Raw genomic sequence first — 24,736 nt, forward strand, 5'->3', positions numbered from 1 at the left:
CAACTTGGACAGGTCACGCCGCTTCCGCCTCCACACCCTCAGTGGGTGGCCAGTCCTCAGGCCGTTGGTCCTGTGACAGTGTGCAACTCCGCCTCCTCATCCTCCAGAGTGTCCTCAGCCTGCACTGCACGGACAAGTCTCAGTGTCCCTTCAGCATACCATGTGTTCAGGGCACGGCGGTGTCACGCTGTTCTTCACATGGTTTGCCTTGGCGAACGGAGTCACACAGGAGAGGAACTGCTAAAAGTCATTCAATGAATCATGGCTTATTCCACGAAAACTGGAAATGAGAACCATGGTGACTGACAACGGGAAGAACATCTTGTCTGTGCTGTGACAAGGAAGGCTGAGACATGCGCCCTGCATGGCACACGTGTTCAATCTGGTTGTCAAGCAGTTCCTGAAATGTTCCCCCCATCTCCAAGACATACTGACAATTGGAAGGAAAGTTTGCATGCACTTCAGCCACTCGTACACTGCAAAGCACACCCTCCTGGAGGGTGTACTTTGCAGTGTACAAGTGGCTGAAGTGCATGCAAAGTTTCCTTCCAGTTGCAACGTCAGAATGGCGTAGTCTGATTTGCAATGTTTCAACACGCTGGAACTCCGCCTTCCATATGTTGGACCGACTATATGAACAGAGAAAAGCCATCACCAATTTCTTGATGATCCAAGCGGATAGGGGGACTCCCCTGTGTAACTTCAATGTCAACCAGTGGCAGCTCATTTGTGACACCTGCCGTTTGTTCAGGCCCTTTTAGGAAGCCACATTATTAGTCAGTTGTCAGGATTACGGGATGAACAATGTCATACCACTACTTCATCTACTACAACACATGTTGGAAACAATGGCTGGTCAGGGCACTAAAGACATGGCGCCTACATCTCACGGCATCATGAGCCCTGTGGGGGCTGAGCTTGAGGAGGAGGAGGGATACAGTGGAGCACAGTTTAGGTTTCACGAGATGGGCAGTTTTTCTAATCATCTTACAGGAGAGGAGGAGCCGGAGCAGCTAGAGGAGCTAGAGGGTTATGAGGAAGGTGAGACAGAGGACCCAGACACACCGTGGCAGTATGCAGTGGAGATGGATGCAGGGAGTCCCTCCGAGTCACTTGCACAAATGGCACGATGCATGCTCACTTGCTTGCGTAGTGACCGCCGAATTGTCACCATTCGGCAGCAGGAGGACTTCTGGCTCTCCACCTTTTTGGACCCTTGCTACTGGCACAAAATGGGGGCCTTTTTTACACCCACTGAGAGGGAGGACAAACTGACCTACTACAGAGATATCCTACATAGTCAGTTGGGCGATGCCTAGCTGCACCATCGTCCATCCTCTCGCATGTCTGACTCGGGGGGGCCCTCTGCGCTCACCTTCCACTGCCATGGCTACTGGAGAGGGGTGGGGTGGCAGGAGCAGTACCAGCTTCATCAACAGCAGCCTGAGTCTACAGTCGCTGATGAGTAGCTTTATCCACCCGCATAGTGAAGCAACTCATCAGCAGCAGGTAGACCTGGAGCAGGACCTGAACCAGCAATTGGTGGAATACCTTGACATGATCATGCCAACACACCTTGAAGATCCACTGGACTTCTGGGCACCCAAACTTGATTTGTAGCCGTAACTAGCAGAGTTTGCCCTAGAAAAGCTGTCCTGCCTGGCCAGTAGTGTGACATCAGAGGTGTTTAGTGCGGCGGGGGCCATAGTAACCCCAAGGAAAACTCGTCTGTCCACGAAAAATTTGGAGAGGCTGACCTTTGTGAAGATGAATCAGGCATGATTCAGCCAGAATTCCACCCACAAATGCCTGATGCATCAGGGTAGGTTGGCCATGGTGCCACACCAACACTTGACAAATATGGATAATGCTAAACATATTTAAGGCGCTGCTCCCCAGTTACAGACATTCCTCCGCATCACACCACAAGTAGGTATTGAGGATATGCATAAAACCTAAAGGGGTTATCCACCATAAGGTGATTTTAGTACGTACCTGGCAGACAGAAATGGACATGCTTAGGAAGGATAGGCGCTTGTCTTGGGGCTAAATGGCTATGTTGTGAGATTACTTTAACACTGTGGCTAGCTGTTTGTCAACTGGTATTTCCTGTTTGACTTTTCTTTTTTGACTACAAATCCCACAATTCCATCTTCCTCCCTCCCACACATCAGCCACACCACCCATTGAAACAAAGATGAGCTGCATCAATTCAAATCATTGTGGTTTTCAATCAGGGTGGCTACAGCTGTTGAAGATTGATCTCTCTCTCACCAAGCAATCCCTCCACCCATTGAAGCAGACAGGCTCCCTGTCATCAGCCGCCTGTCATCTTGGCCGCATTGCAAGCTGGGAAAAATCTGAGACAACAGTCATTTTGTATGCTGGTAAAAATTAATATTGGGGTGAAAATCACAGAAGAATTGTGAGAAAACCGCCACACACAGGTGCAGACACTATATTATGAACTACACTAACTTTACAGCCCTTGTAGCATAGTCAAATAAAAAAAAATCCTGGAATACCCCTATTTATTTTATTTAGGATAAAAATAAAATACATGTACTCAAATTTTTTTTAAATCAAACGAAAGGAAAGGTGTGCAAAAAACACATGTGCCACCTACACCGCCAAGTATTGATGTGATGCAAAGACCTCTAAAAGGTGGAAGGGAACAACGTATGGTCCATTGTAACCGATGAGGGTAAAAACCTCCTCTGTAAGTCCCTACTCTCGCATTATTAATGCCCTTCTTGGCAAGTGTTGCTCGCCCTTTAAAGGGCGGCCCCACACAGGAACCTCTCCCAATGTCCCATTACAAACACTGCCATTTTCCAGGGTTTTTAGGTTGAAATAGAGAGAGTTTCCCGTGTGGGGTTGCCCTTTTTAGAGTGAGTAACAATTGCAAAGAAGGGAATTAATAGGGTGAGAGTAGGGCCTTACAGGGGAAGTTTTTACCCCCACCTGCTACAGTGGACAATACTTTGTTACCCTTCTACCTTTTCGAGGAAAGTGTTACTCGTCTTAAAAAGGACAGCCCCACATACAAACCAATCCCTATTTCCACCTAAAAATGGAAAATGGCAGTGTTTGTAGCTGGAAATAGGGAGAGGTTCCTGTGTGGGGCCGCCCTTTTTAGGGCGATTAACACTTGCCAAGAAGGGAATTAATAATGTGAGAGAAGGACCTTGCAGGGGAAGTTTTTACCCCCTCCGGTTACAATGGACCATACGTTGTTCCCTTCCACCTTTTAGAGGTCTTTGCATTACATCAATGCTTGGTGGTGTAGGTGGCACATGTGTTTTTTGCACAACTTTCCTTTTGTTTGATAAAAAAATAATAATAATTGGGGTCCATATATTTTATCCTAAGCATATTATTAAAAATTAAGTTTTATGTAATACATATCCTCAATACTTACTTGTGCACATTAACACTTTTACAAAAAAAGAACATTTTCTTCTGCCTACCTGCCTCAGCTACTATTCTGATCCTGCCACCCGCCTGATGCCACACATCTGATGTTAAGTTCTCCTTTTTTCACCCACCTTCGTCACCGGGTATTGGTACCCACCGCACCACTCTGTCACCGGGTCACCTTCACGACTCCTGATGTAGCTGCTGCCACCTCCAGGCTGTCTCATTCTGCCACCTTATGTTCTCCTCGTGCTGATGCCACCTCCAGGCAGTCTCCTTCTGCCACCATATGTTCTCCTCATGCTGCTGCCACCTCCACGCTGTGTCATTCAGCCACTATATGAGCTCCTCATGCTGCCGCCACCTCCATGCTGTGTCATTCAGCCATTAAATGGTCTCCTCCTCATGCTGCTGCCAACTCCAGGCTGTGTCATTCAGCCACTATATGGTCTCCTCATGCTGCGTTGTTCAGCCACTATATAGTCTCCTCATGCTGCCGTCACCCCCACGCTGGGTCATTCAGGTGTATGTGAAACATGTGGTCCACAAAATATGTGCTGCAGCTAACAGTGCAAATGGATGTGTGTATTCCCATTAAAAACAATTGGCCCTGGTTTCTTATTGTAAACCTGATGTAACAGCAGTGGTGAAGTGGATCCGCTGAACCTGTGTGGATGATGGTGTGGACCGTACCAGGGAGCGGAGTCTAAGGTGCAGCTGGTTTGCACCAGAGCCCGCCACAAAGCGGGATGGACTTGCAGCGGCAGGCGGCACCCAGGTCGCTACCCCTTATACAACTCATCCACTCAGGCTGCCGAAGTGTAACGTGGTACAGGAAGGATGAGGCAAACTCATAGCCGGGGACAGGCTGGAAGGTCAGGACAGGCGACACAGTAACGAGGTAAGGGAACGGAGCTAAAGGAACTTGTACACAGAATAGCAGAGCACACAGGAGGTACGTTTTCTCTAAGGCAGCAAGACACAAAGATCCGGCAGGGGTTTATATGCAGACATATAAAGGGGCAGGGAACAACAAGGACCAATTAGTGGCGTACTGGCCCTTTAAATTTCCGAGAGCTGGCGCGCCTTAGGAGGCGGGGATGTGCACGCCAACAGGCAGGAAGAACAGAGGAGACACGGGGACGACGGGGAAGGTAACGGGCAGTGGGTTGGGCACAATCGCATTGTTGGAAGTGAATCACAGCACAGACCCCGCCGGGCAGCAGAGAAGGAGTGCGTCCGCGGCCAGCATGTATGACTGTGGCGCGACTCCTTACATCTGACCTGCTTTTGTCGGGTTATGTGTGGGAAAATGTTGTGCAGTGCCGCACAAATGGGCGCATTGCGCCCCAAGTTCTGTCAGTGCCAGATATTTTGGCACATTGCACCAAAATAAACCTACTAACCGAAAAGAGAAGTTGGCCGGTGGAAAAAAAAAAGGGGGGCATGGCAGGAAAAGGGGTGTGTTCACAACTAAACCAATTTTACTATTACATTTACAGAAAATCCTGTGAATAAATGGTTCAAAATTTCCACCAAGAAAAAGCAGGTCTGAACTTTCCCGACCTGTGAATCTGTGAATACCCATAGTATATAAGGTAGAATCATGCAAATCTGAAACATCCCATCTGAAAACTCCAACAATCAGGGCCAAATGGATAGAAGATTAGATGCAATTTCTGTGAAGATTTGGCTTTTGATGCATTTTGATACCAAAATGTGCGCAACACAAAAGTCTATCTGGATCCCACCTTATAATAAATTGAACAAATGTGGTCACAGGGGCAATGAAATCAGGAGATTTTACAGGCTTTCAGGATTTATGTAATGGAGAAATGCACCTCTACATAAATCCCTGCGCATTAGGGCTGCCTGTGCGCCTCTTCCTGAGATCTCTACCAGCTAGGAGCTGGCAGAGATTTTAAACACAGTTTGTGCTTACTAGCAAGAATAAACCTTGTTACATTCACTGAACAGGGGTGGCAACGCCCCTACCATGTGAAGTCACATGGTCAAAAAATCGCATCATTTTTGCACAACAACCTTTTGACAAGATTTCATTGGTAAGTGCCCCAGCCAGTACATTGCAGAAAAGTGTCCGTGGGTCACATATGATTAGTTCCCCAATGTGGGGACAGCATGCTGCAGCTGATAATTCATTCATTCGAGGGGGGGGCACAACCGGGATTGCGGTATGGGAAAAATTCATATCGTACAGGGAAAAAAACTCGGTATTTGGTATATGGGGCAAGTTCATTCTGGCTGCAGTACCCCTTTAAGAAGCTCATGTCCCCCCAACTAGTATTCTCTTTGAAAAAAAAACACTGACATAGTCAAATGCAACAATGTCTTCCAGTAATTGGATGCATTACCCAAGCACTTTGCATCAAGATAAACAAACACCATTGGTATATTACAAATATGGTTTTAAAATGACAGTGGGGGAAATAAATAAAACGGTCTAAAACTCCACCAGTTCTAAGTGCCTAATATACAATGTACACAACTTTAACCGGTGAAAAGGGTCTTCCTCATGCTCCCAGATCCCACAAATGAATTTATAATTAGAAAGGTGCATGAGGGTCACTGACAGGATGTAGGGAATGAAGTCAGCTAAAAAGAGGAAAGTGGACCCATAGTTTTTTAAAAACAAAGGCCACTATACAGGACGTAAAAGCATGGGGATTTGGCAAAGAGTGAAGCCAGGCCAGAAAACATTCACAGATAAAGTGGAAACGTGAAACCACACACCGAAATTCATAACAGTTTGCTACCATCCTACATCAAATCCTGGATTATCACAAATCTGTGCATTTTAACACACAACTCCTTGAATAACATGGTGTCACCGGAGAAGGATAAAGACACAGTTCAGTAACTGTTAATTCATTTACTAAGTTTTAAAACAGAGAATACAAATAATTTGCTTATAGAAATGATATCAGTCACATCATTTAGTAAACTGTATCTCATGTTCACACTGAAAAATATGTCCAGCTTTTAAAATCTTAATCATCATCACGATACTCAGATGTGGTAAATGAAATAGTGTATAGTCATCGAAAATCATGATTTTGGCGAAATGTTGCCGTAATAATTAATACTTGCTGCAACGTTTGTAATTTTGGAGAATGTAGCATTACACTTTTTATACTTTTTATCAGTTATGTGACAGTTTTCATCATTTATGTAAGCGTTAAATATTCGGAATATACAAGATAAAAATACCTTCATATTGTCGACCTTTTTATCAGTATTTGATCTTAATGTACAAAATTTATAATATACCACACATCTTATTGTCTTTAAGCATAATGTATTTATCATGGTTTACTATATTTATTATTTACTACTTTTTATATGCATTATTTATTCATATAATAATTAAGGTTTCATGCTTTACTGTTTATGGACCTGATCTCCATGCACTAGTCTAAATTCACCATGCATTTTCTATATAAATTCCTCTGTGTATATGTTAATCCAGTATCTGATCAAATTATTTTATTGCTCCACATATGCTTTATTTTCAATTTGCATACACATGTTTGTGATATATCATATAGTTTTGATATCCCTTTTTCCCCCTTATATCCAGCACTATATAAAGAGGGCCTGGTTCTTGTTATTGTGTAATGTAACACGTGTTTATATGCAATTTATATTGTTATATTTATATTGTTTTCTTTTCTTTTCTCTTTTTTTTTTTTTTTTTTTACAGTATTTGACAATAGCGAATAGACATTCTAGTACCTTTGTATCTTGTATTATTTGTTAGGCTATGTTTCTACTTGTTTTTTTTTTTTTTGGGGGGGGGGGGGGCGTTTGGCCCAAACAAAATGTCAAAACAACCGTATGGCGTTTTTCCGTGGGAAAAATGCTGTGGCCAGATGTTAGCAGGGAGTCAATAGTGAAAAGCAAGATGCCAAACCCACTTTGCGTTTTTTTTTCCCTCTGAACCTATGTTTTTCTCCGAACTGCACGTGTCTCGGGAAACGCCCAGTTTAAAGCAAATCCCCATAGCAAACCACTTCTAAACTGGGCGTTTCCCGAGACATGTGTCATCAGAGAGCACTTAGACAGAAAAGAACAACCTTAACTTTAGAAGCTCATAAGTAATGAAATGATTACGATTTTTTAACCCCTTAAGGACCCAGTCATTTTACACCTTAGGACCCAGCCATTTTTTGCACATCTGACCACTGTCACTTTAAACATTAATAACTCTGGAATGCTTTTAGTTATCATTCTGATTCCAAAATTGTTTTTTCGTGACATATTCTACTTTAACATAGTGGTAAAAAATTTTTGGTAACTTGTATCCTTTCTTGGTGAAAAATCCAAAAATTTGATGAAAGATTTGAAAATTTTGCATTTTTCTAACTTTGAAGCATTCTGCTCGTGAGGAAAATGGATATTCCAAATCATTTTTTTTGATTCACATATACAATATGTCCACTTTATGTTTGCATCATAACATTGACAAGTTTTTACTTTTGGAAGACACCAGAGGGCTTCAAAGTTCAGCATCAATTTTCCAATTTTTCACAAAATTTCCAAACTCACTATTTTTCAGGGACCAGTTCAGGTTTGAAGTGGATTTGAAGGGTCTTCATCTTAGAAATACCCCACAAATGACCCCATTATAAAAACTGCACCCCCCAAAGTATTCTAAATGACTTTCAGTCAGCATTTTAACCCTTTAGGTGTTTCACAGGAATGACAGCAAAGTGAAGGAGAAAATTCACAATCTTCATTTTTTACACTCGTATGTTCTTGTAGACCCAATTTTTGAATTTTTACAAGGGGTAAAAGGAGAAAATGTATACTTATGTTTGTAGCCCAATTTCTCTCGAGTAAGCACATACCTCATATGTCTATGTAAAGTGTTCGCCGGGTGCAGTAGAGGGTTCAGAAACAAAGGAGCGACAAGGGGATTTTTGAGAGTACGTTTTTCTGAAATGGTTTTTGGGGGGCATGTTGCATTTAGGAAGCCCTATGGTGCCAGAACAGCAAGAAAAAATAAATGCCATACCATTTTAGAAACAAGACCCCTTGAGGAACGTAACAAGGAATTAAGTGAGCCTTAATACCCCACAGGTGTTTCACGACTTTTGCATATGTTAAAAAAAAAAATGTCACTAAAATGTGTGTTTCCCCCCAAATTTCACATTTTTGCAAGGGTTATTAGCAGAAAATACCCCCCAAAATTTGTAACCCCATGTCTTCTGAGTATGGAGGTACCCCATAAGTTGAACTGAAGTGCACTACGGGCGAACTACAATGCTCAGAAGAGAAGGAGTCATATTTGGCTTTTTGAGAGCAAATTTTGCTCGGGGGGCATGTCGCATTTAGGAAGCCCCTATGGTGCCAGAACAGCAAAAAAAAAAAAACACATGGCATACCATTTTGGAAACTAGACCCCTTGAGGAATGTAACAAGGGGTACAGTGAGCATTTACCCCCCACTGGTGTCTGTCAGATCTTTGGAACAGTGGGCTGTACAAAATTTTTAATTTGCACAGCCCACTGTTCCAAAGATCTGTCAGACACCAGTGGGGTGTAAATTCTCACTGCACCTCTCATTACATTCCGTGAGGGGTGTAGTTTCCGAAATGGGGTCACATGTGTTGTTGTTTTTTTGCGTTTGTCAAAACCGCTGTAACAATCAGCCACCCCTGTGCAAATCACCTCAAATGTACATGGTGCACTCTCCCTTCTGGGCATTGTTGTGCGCCCCCAGAGCACTTTGCGCCCACATATGGGGTATCTCCGTAGTTGGGAGAAATTGCATTACAAATTTTGGGGGGCTTTTTTCCCCTTTTACCTCTTGTCAAAATGAAAAGTATAGGGCAACACCAGCATGTTAGTGTAAAAAAATTGGGTTGGGAAACACTGAGTTAGGAAACAGACAATGTTTCCCAACCAGTGTGCCTCCAGTTGTTGCAAAACCACTATTTCCCAAAATTCTCCGGCATGCTGGAAGTAGTAGTTCGGCAACATCTTTAGAGACAGATGTTGCCGAACTACAACTCCCAGCATGCTTGGAGGTTTAGTTTTGCAACATCTGGAGAACTACAGTTTGCAGACCACTAATACAGTGTTTCTCAATATGTGCCCTTCCAGATGTTGCAAAACTACAACTCCCAGTATGCCAAAACTGTCCAGGCATGCTGGGAGTTGTAGTTCTGCAACATCTGAAGTGCCAGATGTTACAGAACTACAACTCCCAGCATGCCTAGAAAGTAAGGGCATGCTGAGGATGTGTAGTTTTGCAACATCTGGAAGGGCACAGTGGTCTCCAAACTGTGGACCTCCAGATGTTGCAAAACTGCAACTCCCAGCATGCCCAGACGCCAAGGGCTGTCTGGGCATGCTGGGAGTTGTAGTGTAAGGGGACCAGATGGAGCAGTCCAGATGGCTCAACGCCGCCGAAGATCCACTCACCTGTCGCCACCACCACCGCCATCTCCGCTGCTGGGATCCGGGTCTTCAGGGACGAGGTAAGTACCGGGGCCGGGCCCCAGCACTCCCCCGTCCCCCGCCGCGTCCTCCGGTCTTCCTCCCGTTCTCTCCGGACTTCCAGGGGCCGGGCAGGGCGGGAGGAAGTAACCGCCCCCCACCCTGCGATTGGTCGGTTAGCTAACCGACGGATCACAGGGGAAAGGAGGCGGTGGCAGGCTTGCCACCTCGCTCCTAGCCTCCAGCATGATCCTGGCTGTCTGTGACAACTGGGATCATGCAAAATTACCGGGCGGTTGGGTCCCAGAGACCCGATCAGCCCGGTATCGCCGCAGATCGCAGGGGCAGACATGACCCCCCTCGGCATTGCCCTTGATGCCTGCTGAAGCATTTCAGCAAGCATACGCTTACGAACTCTGCCTGGCGCGCGGCAGGGACCGGAAAACGTCAGGGCGTAAGTTTATGCCCTGGGTCCTTAAGTTCCAGGGCGCCAGGGTGTAAAATTACGCCCTGGGTCCTGAACAGGTTAAATAGAAGTAATTCCCCAATCTGCAACTTTCTGGAGCCAGTTGATATATATAAAAAAAAATGTTTTCCCTGGAATACCCCTTTAAGGTCATTTTGCATTAGGCCCATTGTTTGACCCCTGCTGTGGGTCTACTGGCCAATTAGTGTACTAATGTACATGGGTATAACAAAATAACTAGAGTACCTCTATTTTTACATATGTAAGAAAACTCCACATAAGGGAAATATTGCATTCCAGTAGCAAAATTCACAATATAAACAATCTTTATAAGAAAAAAAAAGGGTCAAAACCACAAAAATTGTGCAATTTCACACGGTTTAGAAACAACAACTGGTTTTGGACAACAGTCCTTAATCATGGCATGATGTAAAATGTCTGGAAACAATATTCCATTTTATTACATTTCTGCTTGTTGAAATTCTCATTTTCTTCAAGTAAGTTGAATGTCGGGTTTTATTTATTTTTTTGTTTTTAAAAACAATCAATCAAAATCATTTGGAGAATGTGCAAACCTCAAAAAATGTATTGCCATTGTAAAGCAATAAAGTAATGCTCGATATTGTTCTCATATGTGTTGTAACCAGTGAAGCCTAGGAAGACAGCTGATAAAATGAAAATATAGCTTTGCAGAGCTGAGTGTTGATGCAGTTATATTTACAGCGGGGAGCATATAATAGCTAATATTTTGAGTGACAGTGTTAATGGCAGAGTAATTGAGAGGAAAATGCAGGGAGAAAATGAGTATAAAATTATAAAAAAGAAAAGCAAACAATGATGCGGTGTAAATACAATTGAAATAAGCTAATAAAACTGCATCTTTATGGTAATTTGGTTCTGTAATTTTGATGCTTACCTGCTTTTATAATCTACCTACAAAAAGATTATTTTGATTATAAACAACAGGAATACAGATCTCTTGTGGATTGGTAAACAATTGTCATTACTGTTGCAATGGCTTTGTTTCTAGCCAATGAATTTGCATTCCTGAGATTAGAGATGAGCGAGCTGAGTCTGGCGAACCTGGATGTTGCTTGTAACTTTTGGGTGAAAGTGGCTCGTCGAGCATTCGAACTTTGCCAGGCTCAGTGGTTTGTGCCAGCATGGCAACGGAGCTATTATTAGCAGAAAGGATGAGGAACACATGGCATTTTGACACCTGAATGAATGAGGAAGTACTAGGAACACTGAGATGATGTAGCCCAGCATTGCCTTTATTTTGCCCAAAAAAGTCCCCACTTTGCATAATCATGTGACAGAGAGAGTGGGCCACTCCATGCAGTTGTCAGTGTGCAGCACAGTGCATGCCATAGTAAATACATTGGGTCAACATCTTACAGAATGATGCTCCACTGCAACGAGGCCAGGAAATAGTAGTGACACCTTCACTGTTGCAGCGATCCAGTTTAGCTTCCGACACCTGTTGCCTATCCTCTTCTTCCTCCTCCACCGATATCTTGCATTTCGCTACAGGGAGGAGCGTAGCTTACCCTTCTTAATTGGTGCAAAGTCAAGTGCTGCCATGCTGTATTGCATCTGCAAAGCTTAGGCAAGAAAAGCCACACAGTGGAGGACTTGCTGCCCAGTCTGCAGCAGAAAATTGCACATTGGCTCTCTGGTTGTAATCTGAGATTGGGAAACGTAGTCACAAATAACAGCACACACATTGTGGTTGCCTTGCGTCTAGGCAGCATAACACACCCTCCTTGTATGGCACATGAGCTAAATTTTGTTGTCAATGTTTCTTGAAAAATTGTCTGAGTCATGTGCTTGCTATGTGCAGGAAAGTTTGCAGTCAGTTCAGTTTAGCTATTCTTATGTTTTTAAATATGCCCTCCTTGACCTACAGCTCCAAAATGGTCTTCCTTAACACTGCCTTATTTGAGACGTTCCAACACGGTGGAACTTAACATTACATATGTTGGATCACCTGTACCAGCAGTGCAAAGCAGTGACAGGCTTCATAATGACAGACACAGAGTTTTTGGATCAGAGACACCTATCGGGTGCTCAGGCCTTTCGAAGAGGAAACAATATTTGTCAGCAAGGACAATGATAGAATTAGTGATGTTATGCCGCTGATATTCCTTCTGGAGCAAACGCCCACTGTGATTGAGCAAGGGGGATTGAGGAAGGTTTACATCTGGCTGCCAGCAGTATGGATGTTGGAGGAGTTGGATGATACATAAAATACAAGGTACTATACAGATGAAAGCTACAGAAAAAGGTAGTGGTACTAAATCCACAATGGTAGACAATACAGATGGCAGGGATACAGTCCACAGATGTCAAATTGCAACATGCCCATAAGTAGTAGAAATAAATAATACAACATACATATAATGAATGTATAAAGCTGGTATATGTCCTCAAAGGGGCTATGGGTAAAGTGCAAATAACAAATTGTATGGCACCTAGCCCTATTCAGAGGTTAGTCAGCAGCATTAGATAACAACGAAGATAAGAGCATGAAAGACAGCATAAAGTAACAAATACCTGCCATACACCAAAAGGGGAGATCACTACCTGTACCCCAACGCGCGTTTCGCGTATGGGCTTCGTCAGGGGGCCCCCTGACGAAGCCCATACGCGAAACGCGCGTTGGGGTACAGGTAGTGATCTCCCCTTTTGGTGTATGGCAGGTATTTGTTACTTTATGCTGTCTTTCATGCTCTTATCTTCGTTGTTATCTAATGCTGCTGACTAACCTCTGAATAGGGCTAGGTGCCATACAATTTGTTATTTGCACTTTACCCATAGCCCCTTTGAGGACATATACCAGCTTTATACATTCATTATATGTATGTTGTATTATTTATTTCTACTACTTATGGGCATGTTGCAATTTGACATCTGTGGACTGTATCCCTGCCATCTGTATTGTCTACCATTGTGGATTTAGTACCACTACCTTTTTCTGTAGCTTTCATCTGTATAGTACCTTGTATTTTATGTATGATTTTATAATGCACTTGAATAAAGTTTATCCACTATTTTTGTATCCAAATCAGTATACTGGTATCTTCTTCTTTTGGTGTAGTTAGGTTATGATAGGATCCAGTTTACGCAATTGCCTGTTAGCCAATTGTGTTTGTTCAGTGACAAGGAGTTGGATGAGTTGCATGAGAAATTTGGACCTGAGGAGGAGGATTTGGAGATGTTATGTATCGAAAGGATAGGGGAAGAGAAACCAACACAAGATGACAGTGATGATGATGATCATGATGATGATGAGGGCCATGATAACCATCTTTGGCAGTATGGGATGGAGGCTGATCAAGCTCGGCCCTCTGAAAAGCTGGCAAGGATGGTGAACTGCATGTTTTCTTGGTTGTGCACTGACAGGTATATTAAGCACCTGAGAAAAAAAATTTCCCCTGCCGAGGGGGAGGATAAATTGGATTTTTATAGGAAGAAGCTATGCAGCCAGCTTGCCACAGCTTTCGAGCAACAAAAACTTGCCAGACAGGGGTTCACTCTCTGTGCCCCAATACGTCAGTGCTCTACTTCCTTTGCCAGCGCTTCCCCTGGCATTAATTGTCACCAAAGGCATGAGTCACTAAGGAATTAACTCCACCACATGAACAACCAGATTGATGCATACCTTTCAAGCTGTGCCCATTCTCTGACAGACACCATGAGTCCAGAGACTATGGACTTCTGGGTCGCCAGATTAGACCATTGGCTCAGTTAGGCAGGCATTATTGTCCCCCCTAGGTGAACTAAATTGTCTGCCAGCAACATGGAAGAACCCACAATTATTAAAATGAATCAGGCATTGATCAGTGAAAAATGTAAAATTCCTGTGCCAGATGCAATTAATTAGACCGTGCTGCAACTTCTGCAGTCCACTAGATACTACAGCTCCTACCAGTCTAGCATTGACTGCTGTCCTGTCCACTAGCTACTACAACTCCCATCAGTCTGCCACTGCTAGCTACTACAAGTCCCACCAGTCCACCACTGCCTGCTGTCTTCCACAACTTCCACCAGTCCATCATTGTTTGCTGACTGCTGGTTACTACAAGTTCAACCAGTGCACCAAAGCCTGTTGTCTGCAAAACCAGTCCACCAAAGCCTGTTGTATCCAAAGCTTTTTATTCTTCACTATTTTGGGACACTAATCCTGTTGAAATGACTAAAAGGGAGAACTTTTATGACACTAGGAAAAATTAATTTTCACTTGCTAGACTCAAAACCTGTTACTATTCCCAAAAAGGGAGTATTTTTAGAACACTTGGAAAAAGCCATTGGCTGGCATTTATCATTGTAGGTGAAGCATTTTTCTACACCTTTTTTGTGTGTTGATAACGTGTAGGAGCACCAAACCAAAAACCCAAACGTGCAAAAAAGGTACAAATAAACCCTGCTTGTGCCTTTTTTGCGCCTTTTCTAGACACAAAAAACAGTCTAAAGACTATGATAAATGTCGTCCAATGTGTCTTCCAAAACCTTCTTGGGCATTTTAACTCAAGCAGGAATACTTTTGCATCTTTACTTTAGTGTTAAAAAGCCTATACAATTTGGTAGTACAGCATATTAAAAAAATTTAACATATGCTGAAATGTCTCTCATTTGGAGTTTGTACGCCAGTCGTGCCAAGGGGACGTGAAGGAAGGATAAAGGGTACTAGAAGGGGGATTAGCCTCGCATGAAGAGGGTGTGTCAGCATCGGCACACCAACTTTCAGGCCAACTTGCAATCAGAAATATACTCCAGCTTCTAGCAGAGCTTTACTATTGTGTGGCATACCAAAATACTACAGTTAGTAAACCTCCCTGCTTTAGTTTAGTACTGCAATTTCTAAGCCCTTGGAGTTTCCTGCTTTTAAAGTATATTCTCATGTTGACTTACTTGCCTATATCAATATTTTGACCATTGTAGTGTCATTGTCACTGTTTATTCTGCTCTTTTGAAGCCTACAGACACAGTAGTCTGTCTCCTATTGTTTTCTCACCTGTTAAACTTAAAGGGGTTCTCCGGAGGAAAACTTTTTTTTTTTTTATAAACTGGTGCCAGAAAGTTAAACAGTAAATTTGTAAATTTACTTCTATTAAAAAATCTTCATCCTTCCTGTAGTTATTAGCAGTTGTATGCTACAGAGGAAATCCTTTGCTTTCTTTCATTTCTTTTTTGTCTTGTCCACAGTGCTCTCTGCTGACACCTCTGTCTATGTCAGGAACTGTCCAGAGTAGCATAGGTTTGCTATGAGGATTTTCTCCTGCTCTGGACAGTTCCTGATACGGACATCAGGTGTCAGTACAGAGCACTGTGGACAAGACAAAAAAGAAATTCAAAAAGCAAATAATTTCCTAAAAAGTACTGGAAGGATAAAGATATTTTAGTAGAAGTAATTTACAAATCTGTTTAACTTTCTGGCACCAGTTGATTTAAAAAAAAAATTTCCACCGGAGTACCCCTTTAAATAAAAAGTAATATAATAAAAAAATATTAAATCGGAACCAGTTCTATAACAGTGGCTTTTTGCAGTGGACCCATACACAGATACATGATGGATAGAAAGGTAGATAGACAGATGCTGAAAAAGATGACCACAGCACAACTATGATAACAATTATACAATAAATCAAATAAAAAAGTACCTCTTGCACAATTATTGGCCTTGATTTATTCACATACAATGGAGTCTTAGGAGGTCGTGGTGGTGGGAGCTGAACATGGTTTTCATATCTTCTTACCATGTAATACTCCTCTTCATTAATTTCTTCAATGTTTGTTTTTGTTGGTAGAGAAAATACTTTTCCATTAAAATGACCAATGACCTGAAAAGAAATGCTTAGTCTGAATACTGGAAGTTCCCAAACATCTTCTGGTTTGTCATATAAACTAATAAGCAAGTATGAGTCTGTAATCTGTTCTTCCAGTTTTAATACTGATGTGTTGGCTAAAATGTCCTCTCCCACTGTAAACAGGTCCCTTACGGAGACCTTTACATTCAAAGGTAGCTGATAATTCTTGCAAAGCTCTGATAGGGAGTACTGTTTGCTATCATGCACAATCTCCCTAAAACCGCCATCTACATAGAGTGGAAGAATTACTTTTACAGAGTCCCCATCTTTTGTCTGTTTACATTCCAGGGTATCTACAACAGTTTTTGTTCCTTCACACAGGACTTCACAGGAATTAAACTTCTTCACCTGTAAAATGTCTCCAATATTTAGTGAGGAAAATTCTTTCAGTCCTGAATGAAATGATTTTGTTGCCACCACATGCAAGTCAACATTTTCTCTCATGGCGATATTTAAGTCATAGACAGTTGGGAAGAAGCGGGGTCGCCTTTTACATTTTCCCTTGTAGCTGGGAGGAATAAGGAAATGTCTCTTTGTAATATCACTACTTGATTCTGAGGCAATAATTCTTTCAGCTTGATACTTTTTGTGAACAATGATTCTTTTGCCACACCTTAATCCTTTTAATGCCTTGCAACGTTTCGATGGTCCTTCTAGAATTTCAGCGACTAATGGAAATTCATTAGTGGTCTTTTCAAAGATATCCTGAATGTTTAACAGTTGGGTGAAGAGTTTCAAATCACAGTGTTGGGTGATATCCAGAACTTCTACATCCAGATCTGATGACAGATTAAATAAACCTCCATCTGAAACGGCAAAGTTCCATGTTATTGTTTATCTTCCAAAATATTCAACATTCTTCATTAGAGCATTTTTTATTCTCCAACAATAGAGCAGTTAACATGTAAATGGTGCATAAAAGGGAAGGAACATAATACCGGTAACACCAATCTGAGTCCTAGGTTAAATCTTGTATGCATGCAGGAACAACAATAGAAGTCCTGATACTTGTGTGAATCCCGCAGCCACATATTAGTGTTTAACATGTTTAATGTATTTATGATACAGTGTTACATAATATATACCATTATACCATATATGCAACCTTTGCAGCTGCCAAGGAATGCTGAAAAAAGGGGACTGTTACAACCTTAACATAGCAACACTTTCTACTGTCTATTTGATTGACTGCATGTGCCAGTGATTCCTATGGTTCATGATAGCTAGTTGATTGCCATATGAGAGATTATTGCTCTCTTTAGATTTGCATATTGTTTTTTACAGTGTTTTTTGCCATCTGAATCCTCTCCAAGCCAAAGCTACAGTATTCTTGAGTATTAAGAATTTAAAGGGGTACATCAATTGGTTCCAGAAAGTTAAACAGATTTGTAACTTCTATAAAAAAATCTTAATCCTTCTAGTATGTATCCACTGCTGTATGCTCCAGAGGAAGTTCTTCTCTTTTTAAATTTCTTTTCTTTCTTACCACAGTGCTGTGTCAGGAACTGTTCCGAGTACAAGCAAATTCCAATAGCAAACCTCTCCTGCTCTGGACAGTTCCTGGCATGGATAGAGGTGTCAGCAGAGAGCGCTGTGGTCAGACAAAAAATAACTATACAACTTACTCTGTAGCATACAGCAGCTGATAAGTACTGGAAGGATTAATATTTTTAAATAGAAGTAATGTACAAATCTGTTTAACTTTCTGGTAACAGTTGATTAAAAAAAATAATTTCCACTGGAGTACCCCTTTAAACAAAAAAAAAAAAGTGTTCAATAGATTAAAAAGCAGATTCCCCATTATGCAATATATGAATTTTATGTAATCTATTAGTATTCCAAGATCATTATACTTACATTGTGTAAGTGCCTTCACTTCATAGACTGGCTTTAGAACCATAATTCCTTTAATAAAAGCGTTATAGAAATGTTTTTGACAATTGCCCATAATATCTTTTAGTATTACAGTTCTAGACCTGTTCGTTGGAATTTTCCAGTCCACAATCTCTTTGAGTGTATACGTTCTTTCATCCTGGCTTTCATAAAACACTCCAGTGTGGGAAAGAGGTAACATAAATACATGATTTGTTCCCTCAATTGTCACTTTACATAATGCTGACTTTACTCCATTTATTTCTTCTACAGAGTTGAATATGATATTTTTGCCTTTATCGATAGTTATATCTCCAACAAGAAGCTCTGAGTGGCTATAAAGAGTTGGCTTGCCAAACTGTAAGGATCCAATATGTAGTGTCTGTACGATTTCCTCAATTGAGTGATATGGTTTCTTATCAGGAACAATTGTAAACAAACCTACATGGAACAAAAATATTTAATAAACAATTATGCATGCCGAGTGTAGCAGTCAATAAACTTTTATTATTAAAGGGGTACTCCACTGCGTCAGCGTTCGGAACATTTTGTTTCAAACACTGGGTGCGGGCGCAGGGGCTTGTAACGTCATGGCCACACCCCTCGTGACATCACATCCCCACAATGCAAGTCTATGGGAGGGGGCGTGACGGCCGCCACACCCCCTCCCATAGGCTTGCATTGAGGGGGTGTGGCATGATGTCACGAGGGGCATGGCCGTGATGTCACGAGCCCTGGCGCCCGCACACAAAATGTTCCAAACGCTGAGGCAGTGGAGTACCCCTTTTAAGAGCCCATGAACACTGGGGAAGTTGTGCTTGGAATTGCCCCAAGCGGAATTCCGCATGCGGCAGAATCTCATCTGATCTGCACACAGTATGGAATTCTGTGCCGGAACCTTCCAAGGTGGAACCAGATTTTTCTGAAAGAATGAACAAGTTCATTCCACAATTGCATTGCAGTCATTAGGACAGTGCATATACCACAAAATTCATGTCATATACACACACACACATATATATATATATATATATATATATATATATATCTTATTTAGGGAATAATGAGGTGTGTATATACCATGCTGCATTGTGCTGAGCAATGCTGTAGGCAGAGAAGCAGACAGGAAATACATACAGTAAGTCTTGCAGTTTGTTCTCTGTAGAGCAATCTTCTGCAGCAGCACTGGGTGAGAAACTGGTAGGAGTGTGGTGGGAAGAGAATAATCAGGGTGGAGAGGCTGTGAAGAACTGAAAGAAAGCAATGCATTCTGGGAATTGTAGAAGTGAGAAACTAATTAACCAGAAAGTATTGTTTCTGACATAATAGGGGGAGGACTACAGATGCCCAAAACAAATGGATTTTTGGTGGTTTGAAAACTGGGGCCGACAGCTAAGGAACGCTATATACTTCTTTTACATCATTATTATTTTTTTTTACATTATGTTGGAGTACCCCTTTAGGGCTTTATTAGTTGCTCCCTGCTTGAGTAAGATACCTTAATGACCCATAACATGATAGGGCCATTAAAGGGGTACTCCGCCCCTAGACATCTGATCGCAGGGGTCCTGCTGCTGGGAACCCCTGTGATCTCTCATGCAGCCCCCCAAGTCATCAGCTCTCCGGAGCTAAGTTTGTTCCATGGCTGATGACAGGGGCCGGAGGTTGGTGACATCATGGCCTGCCCCTCGTGATGTCACGCCCCACTCCATAGACTTGCACTAAGGGGTGGGGCGGGATGTCATGAGGGGCGGAGCCATGACATCACGAAACGCCGGTCCCTATTAAAGGTTTTACACATGTACATTAACCCCTTCAATACTAAAAGTTACAGGGAAACTCCAGTGGAAACAAGTGGAAAACAAATGTTTTCAAATCAACTGGGGCCCGAAAGTTATACAAATTTGTAAATAACTTCTATTTAAAAACTTTATCCTTACAGTACTTATCAGCTGCTGTATACTACAGAGAAAATTGTGCAGTTCTTTCCAGCCTGACAACAGTGCTCTTTGCTGACACCTTTGTCCGTGTCAGGAACTGTCCAGATTAGAAGCATTTCCGCATAGAAAACATCTCCTGCTCTGGACAGTTCCTGACACGGACAGAGATGTCAGCAGAGAGCACTGTGGCCAGACAGGAAAGAACTTCACAAATTTCTCTGTAGTATATCTGTAGTATACAGCAGCTGATAAGTACTGGAAGGGTTAAGATTTTTTAATAGAAGTAATTTCCAAGTAAGTTCCCATCGGAGTTCCCCTTTAAGGCCATCCCCCTTTTCCCATTTTACATAACATCTTTAATTTGGCTGGAACGTACAATTGTCTGAACTATTAAAATATAACACTATTTATCCTACATAGTGAAGCGTAAACATTAAAAAAATGCCAAAATAATAAGTCAGTTTGAATGTATGATAAACAACGTAACAAAAAGAGAAAAAAAAAAAAGAGTTAAACGTCAAGGAGGAAAAAAGGAAAGTGTAAAAACTAAAATCAGCCCGGTCCTTGAAGGAAGTGTAAAAACTAAAATCAGCCCGGTCCTTGAAGGAAGTGTAAAAACTAAAATCAGCCCGGTCCTTGAAGGAAGTGTAAAAACTAAAATCAGCCCGGTCCTTGAAGGAAGTGTAAAAACTAAAATCAGCCCGGTCCTTAAAGGGTTAATATGTGTCACGATGCCGGCTGGCAGGAGGTGGATCCTCTGTGCCAGAGAGGGATTGGCGTGGACCGTGCTAGTGGACCGGTTCTAAGTCACTACTGGTGTTCACCAGAGCCCGCCGCAAAGCGGGATGGTCTTGCTGCGGCGGTAGTGACCAGGTCGTATCCACTAGCAACGGCTCAACCTCTCTGACTGCTGAAGATAGGCGCGGTACAAGGGAGTAGACAAAGCAAGGTCGGACGTAGCAGAAGGTCGGGGCAGGCAGCAAGAATCGTAGTCAATAAGGAAAAGCAGGAGGTCAAATACACAGTATGGACAAACACAGTAACGCTTTCACTAGGCTCTAAGGCAACAAGATCCGGCAGGGAAGTGCAGGGACAAAGAACAGATATAGTCTGGGAGACGGTGGAAGCCAATAAGCTAATTGGGCCAGGCACCAATCATTGGTGCACTGGCCCTTTAAGTCACAGGGAGCTGGCGTGCGCGCGCCCTAGAGAGCGGAGCCGCGCGCGCCAGCACATGACAGCAGGGGACGGGAACGGGTAAGTGACCTGGGATGCGATTCGCGAGCGGGCGCGTCCCGCTGTGCGAATCGCATCCCCGACGGCCATGACAGTGCAGCGCTCCCGGTCAGCGGGACCGACCGGGGCGCTACGGAGAGAGAGACGCCGTAAGCGCTCCGGGGAGGAGCGGGGACCCGGAGCGCTAGGCGCAACAGTACCCCCCCCCCTTAGGTCTCCCCTTCTCTTTGTCCGGTAACTGCCTCCCCTGGGATGAGGACACCGGGAAAGAATGGAGGGATTCCTCAACGGCAGGCAGTACAGCAGGAGTGGGAATGGGGAGGGAGGGCAGAGGGCGAGGCCTGGCACGGGGCAGTGTGACACCAGGACGGGGGCCATGAGGAGGTACCGAGGCTTGCCTGACTGGACTGGGAGGGAGGGAGAGGCACTTCTTATGGCAGGCAGAGTCCATAAAGACCTTAGGAAGACCGGATACAGGGGGAACCACAGGGTCACGGCAGGGAGTACTGGGAACCGGTTTAAGGCAGTCCTTGAAACAAGAGGTGCAGGAGCTGGCGGAGGAGATGGTTGTTGCTGCTGTAGCTGAGACTGAAATTGCTGTAGCTGTGACTGAAGCTGCTGTAGCTGCGACTGGAGTTGCTGTGTCATGGTGGTCAAGTACGACAGCTGGTGATCTTGTTGGGCGATCTGTCGGGCTTGCTGGGCGACCAGTGTAGTGAGGTCGGCGACAACTGGCAGAGGAACTTCAGCGGGATCCATGGCCGGATCTACTGTCACGATGCCGGCTGGCAGGAGGTGGATCCTCTGTGCCAGAGAGGGATTGGCGTGGACCGTGCTAGTGGACCGGTTCTAAGTCACTACTGGTGTTCACCAGAGCCCGCCGCAAAGCGGGATGGTCTTGCTGCGGCGGTAGTGACCAGGTCGTATCCACTAGCAACGGCTCAACCTCTCTGACTGCTGAAGATAGGCGCGGTACAAGGGAGTAGACAAAGCAAGGTCGGACGTAGCAGAAGGTCGGGGCAGGCAGCAAGAATTGTAGTCAATAAGGAAAAGCAGGAGGTCAAATACACAGTATGGACAAACACAGTAACGCTTTCACTAGGCTCTAAGGCAACAAGATCCGGCAGGGAAGTGCAGGGACAAAGAACAGATATAGTCAGGGAGCAGGTGGAAGCCAATTAAGCTAATTGGGCCAGGCACCAATCATTGGTGCACTGGCCCTTTAAGTCACAGGGAGCTGGCGCGCGCGCGCCCTAGAGAGCGGAGCCGCGCGCGCCAGCACATGACAGCAGGGGACGGGAACGGGTAAGTGACCTGGGATGCGATTCGCGAGCGGGCGCGTCCCGCTGTGCGAATCGCATCCCCGAGGGCCATGACAGTGCAGCGCTCCCGGTCAGCGGGACCGACCGGGGCGCTGTGGAGAGAGAGACGCCGTAAGCGCTCCGGGGAGGAGCGGGGACCCGGAGCGCTAGGCGTAACAATATGAAATTAATATGCCCATTCTTTGTGTTCTTAATGATAGTTTATCATGTTACTAGTGCAGACAAAAGAACTGAAAACAACCCATTATATTATAAGGACATTAATGGGGAAGATTTATCAAAACCTGTTCAGAGGAAAAGTTCTCTAGTTGCCCATAGCAACCAATCAGATCTCTTCTTTCATTTTTCACAGGCCTCTTTAAAAATGAAAGAAGCGAGCTGATTGGTTGCTATGGGCAACTGCACCATTCTTCCTGTGCACAGGTTTTGATAAATCTCCTCCATTAGGCTGAAATGATACTGTATTACAAGACAACTATTTTATGATACCTGGAAAGTCAGGTGGAAACTCTGCGGCAGGCAACTTGTTGTGTTCATTGTAAGTTGCTATGACTTTCTTGACTTTTAGCTCTGTGATTTTGATAATGTCTCCTGTTGAAAGGGAACATTCATTTCCAGAGAGCTCATAATGGGAACCTAAATAAAGTGGAACAGAGTCAAATTAAATGTTAAAAATGGCATTAAATCATTTCTAGTCATTCTCTCTATTATACTACTTTAGACAACTTACAAGCCCGGGCATAACCTGTTGTTTGACGTGAGCATGACTAAGTTTCATGTTAAGCTTAGAATTTACACAAAAGCTATATTTAACATAAACATTATAAAACTCTATGGGCAACAGAATTGACCTGGCAACAACAAGTAGGTATACTTGGCCAAAAGAAGGGTCATCTGTGAAGCAAAACTAGTTACCCCTTTGAAAAATTGGAATTACTATTCCACTTGGCAAGGGAGTGTGTCAGTACACAGTCTGACATTGTCCATAAGTATTGACTGTGTTGGTATCTATATGTCATAAAAAATGTTTCCAGTATTTACCAAGATATGCTAAAAAGAGCTATAAGGAACAGAGCTATAAGATACACTGTAATTGTTATCCTATGGGAAATACTGTAAGTATTTACTAAAACACAGGATTTAAATACAGGATGGAAATGAACACTTTGGTCACAGTGTATGAAGCTATCAACAGCCTGGCATTCTACTTATGCCAGTCATCGTTGAATTCACCGATTATCGACATTAACCCTTTGCAACACCAGAAATGGGTAAAAATGTGTTGTCGTCCTTTGAGGAGGGGGGTGGCATATCTGGACCTCTGCAGGGTAATGGCAGCAATCAGATCAGCCTGCAAGAGGGCCAGAGGGTCCCTACCTGCCTCTGTGTTGTCTGATATCATTGCGTGCGGATATGCTCAAACTATTAAAATTTGTTAATGAAACCACATGGTGAATGGCATAAACAGAAAAAAATATTAAAGTCCAGAATTACTGATATTGGTCACTTCAAATACCATAAAAATTTTTAATAAAAAGTTATTTAAAAAAAGTCCAATCAAAACCAATATGATACCAATGAAAACTAAAGATCACTGCGCAAAAAATGAGCCCTCAAACATCCCTGTATACAGAAAAATAACGGTGTTATAGGGGTCATGACAATTTTAGGCATACTCATTTTCCCAGTAAAATGTGAATTGACCCATAATACCATGCTTTGCATGAGAATTAAATATATTAGAAAGAGTAGAAGTGGTAGAATTTACAAGTTGAAGTTAGATTTTGATCTTTTTGCACTTTGACAAAATCAATCACAAAGAGTGTTTTATCATTATCTCCTCTGCACAATGAGTTTAAAAGGCTGTGAGCATTTATTTGCCAAGATTTGAGAGCCACAGAAAATTGTTTCACACAATGACAGGTGCGCACATGAGTCATATTATGTGAAATACAATTAGCAGTATGTGTCATCTATATAACAGATCTGACAAAGAGAATTGTAACATATCTGTTGTCAAGGAACCAAGTGACAACTAGCAATATTGAAGTACAATGTCCATATTTCATTCAAAGCAAATATATGTGCTGGTAGGCATTATGGATCGAGGTATATAGAAAAAAGCAGGAACAGAAAAATGCGCCAAGTGCCG

General features: G+C 43.0%; 1 protein-coding gene across 1 annotated transcript in view; it reads right to left on the bottom strand.

The window, feature by feature from the left end:
* The window catches only part of THEMIS (thymocyte selection associated), a 73,716-nt gene that overhangs the window by 10,084 nt on the left and 38,896 nt on the right, over positions 1-24,736 (bottom strand). The window contains exons 2-4 of the mRNA XM_056566519.1: positions 23,074-23,220; positions 18,072-18,527; positions 16,008-17,020 (exon numbers count right to left, since the gene is read on the bottom strand). Coding sequence (XP_056422494.1) covers positions 16,008-17,020; positions 18,072-18,527; positions 23,074-23,220 — 1,616 coding nt within the window. The remainder of the gene's footprint in view (positions 1-16,007; positions 17,021-18,071; positions 18,528-23,073; positions 23,221-24,736) is intronic.

The sequence above is a fragment of the Hyla sarda genome, chromosome 3 (genome assembly GCF_029499605.1).
Source record: "Hyla sarda isolate aHylSar1 chromosome 3, aHylSar1.hap1, whole genome shotgun sequence".
Taxonomy (NCBI): Eukaryota; Metazoa; Chordata; class Amphibia; order Anura; family Hylidae; genus Hyla; species Hyla sarda.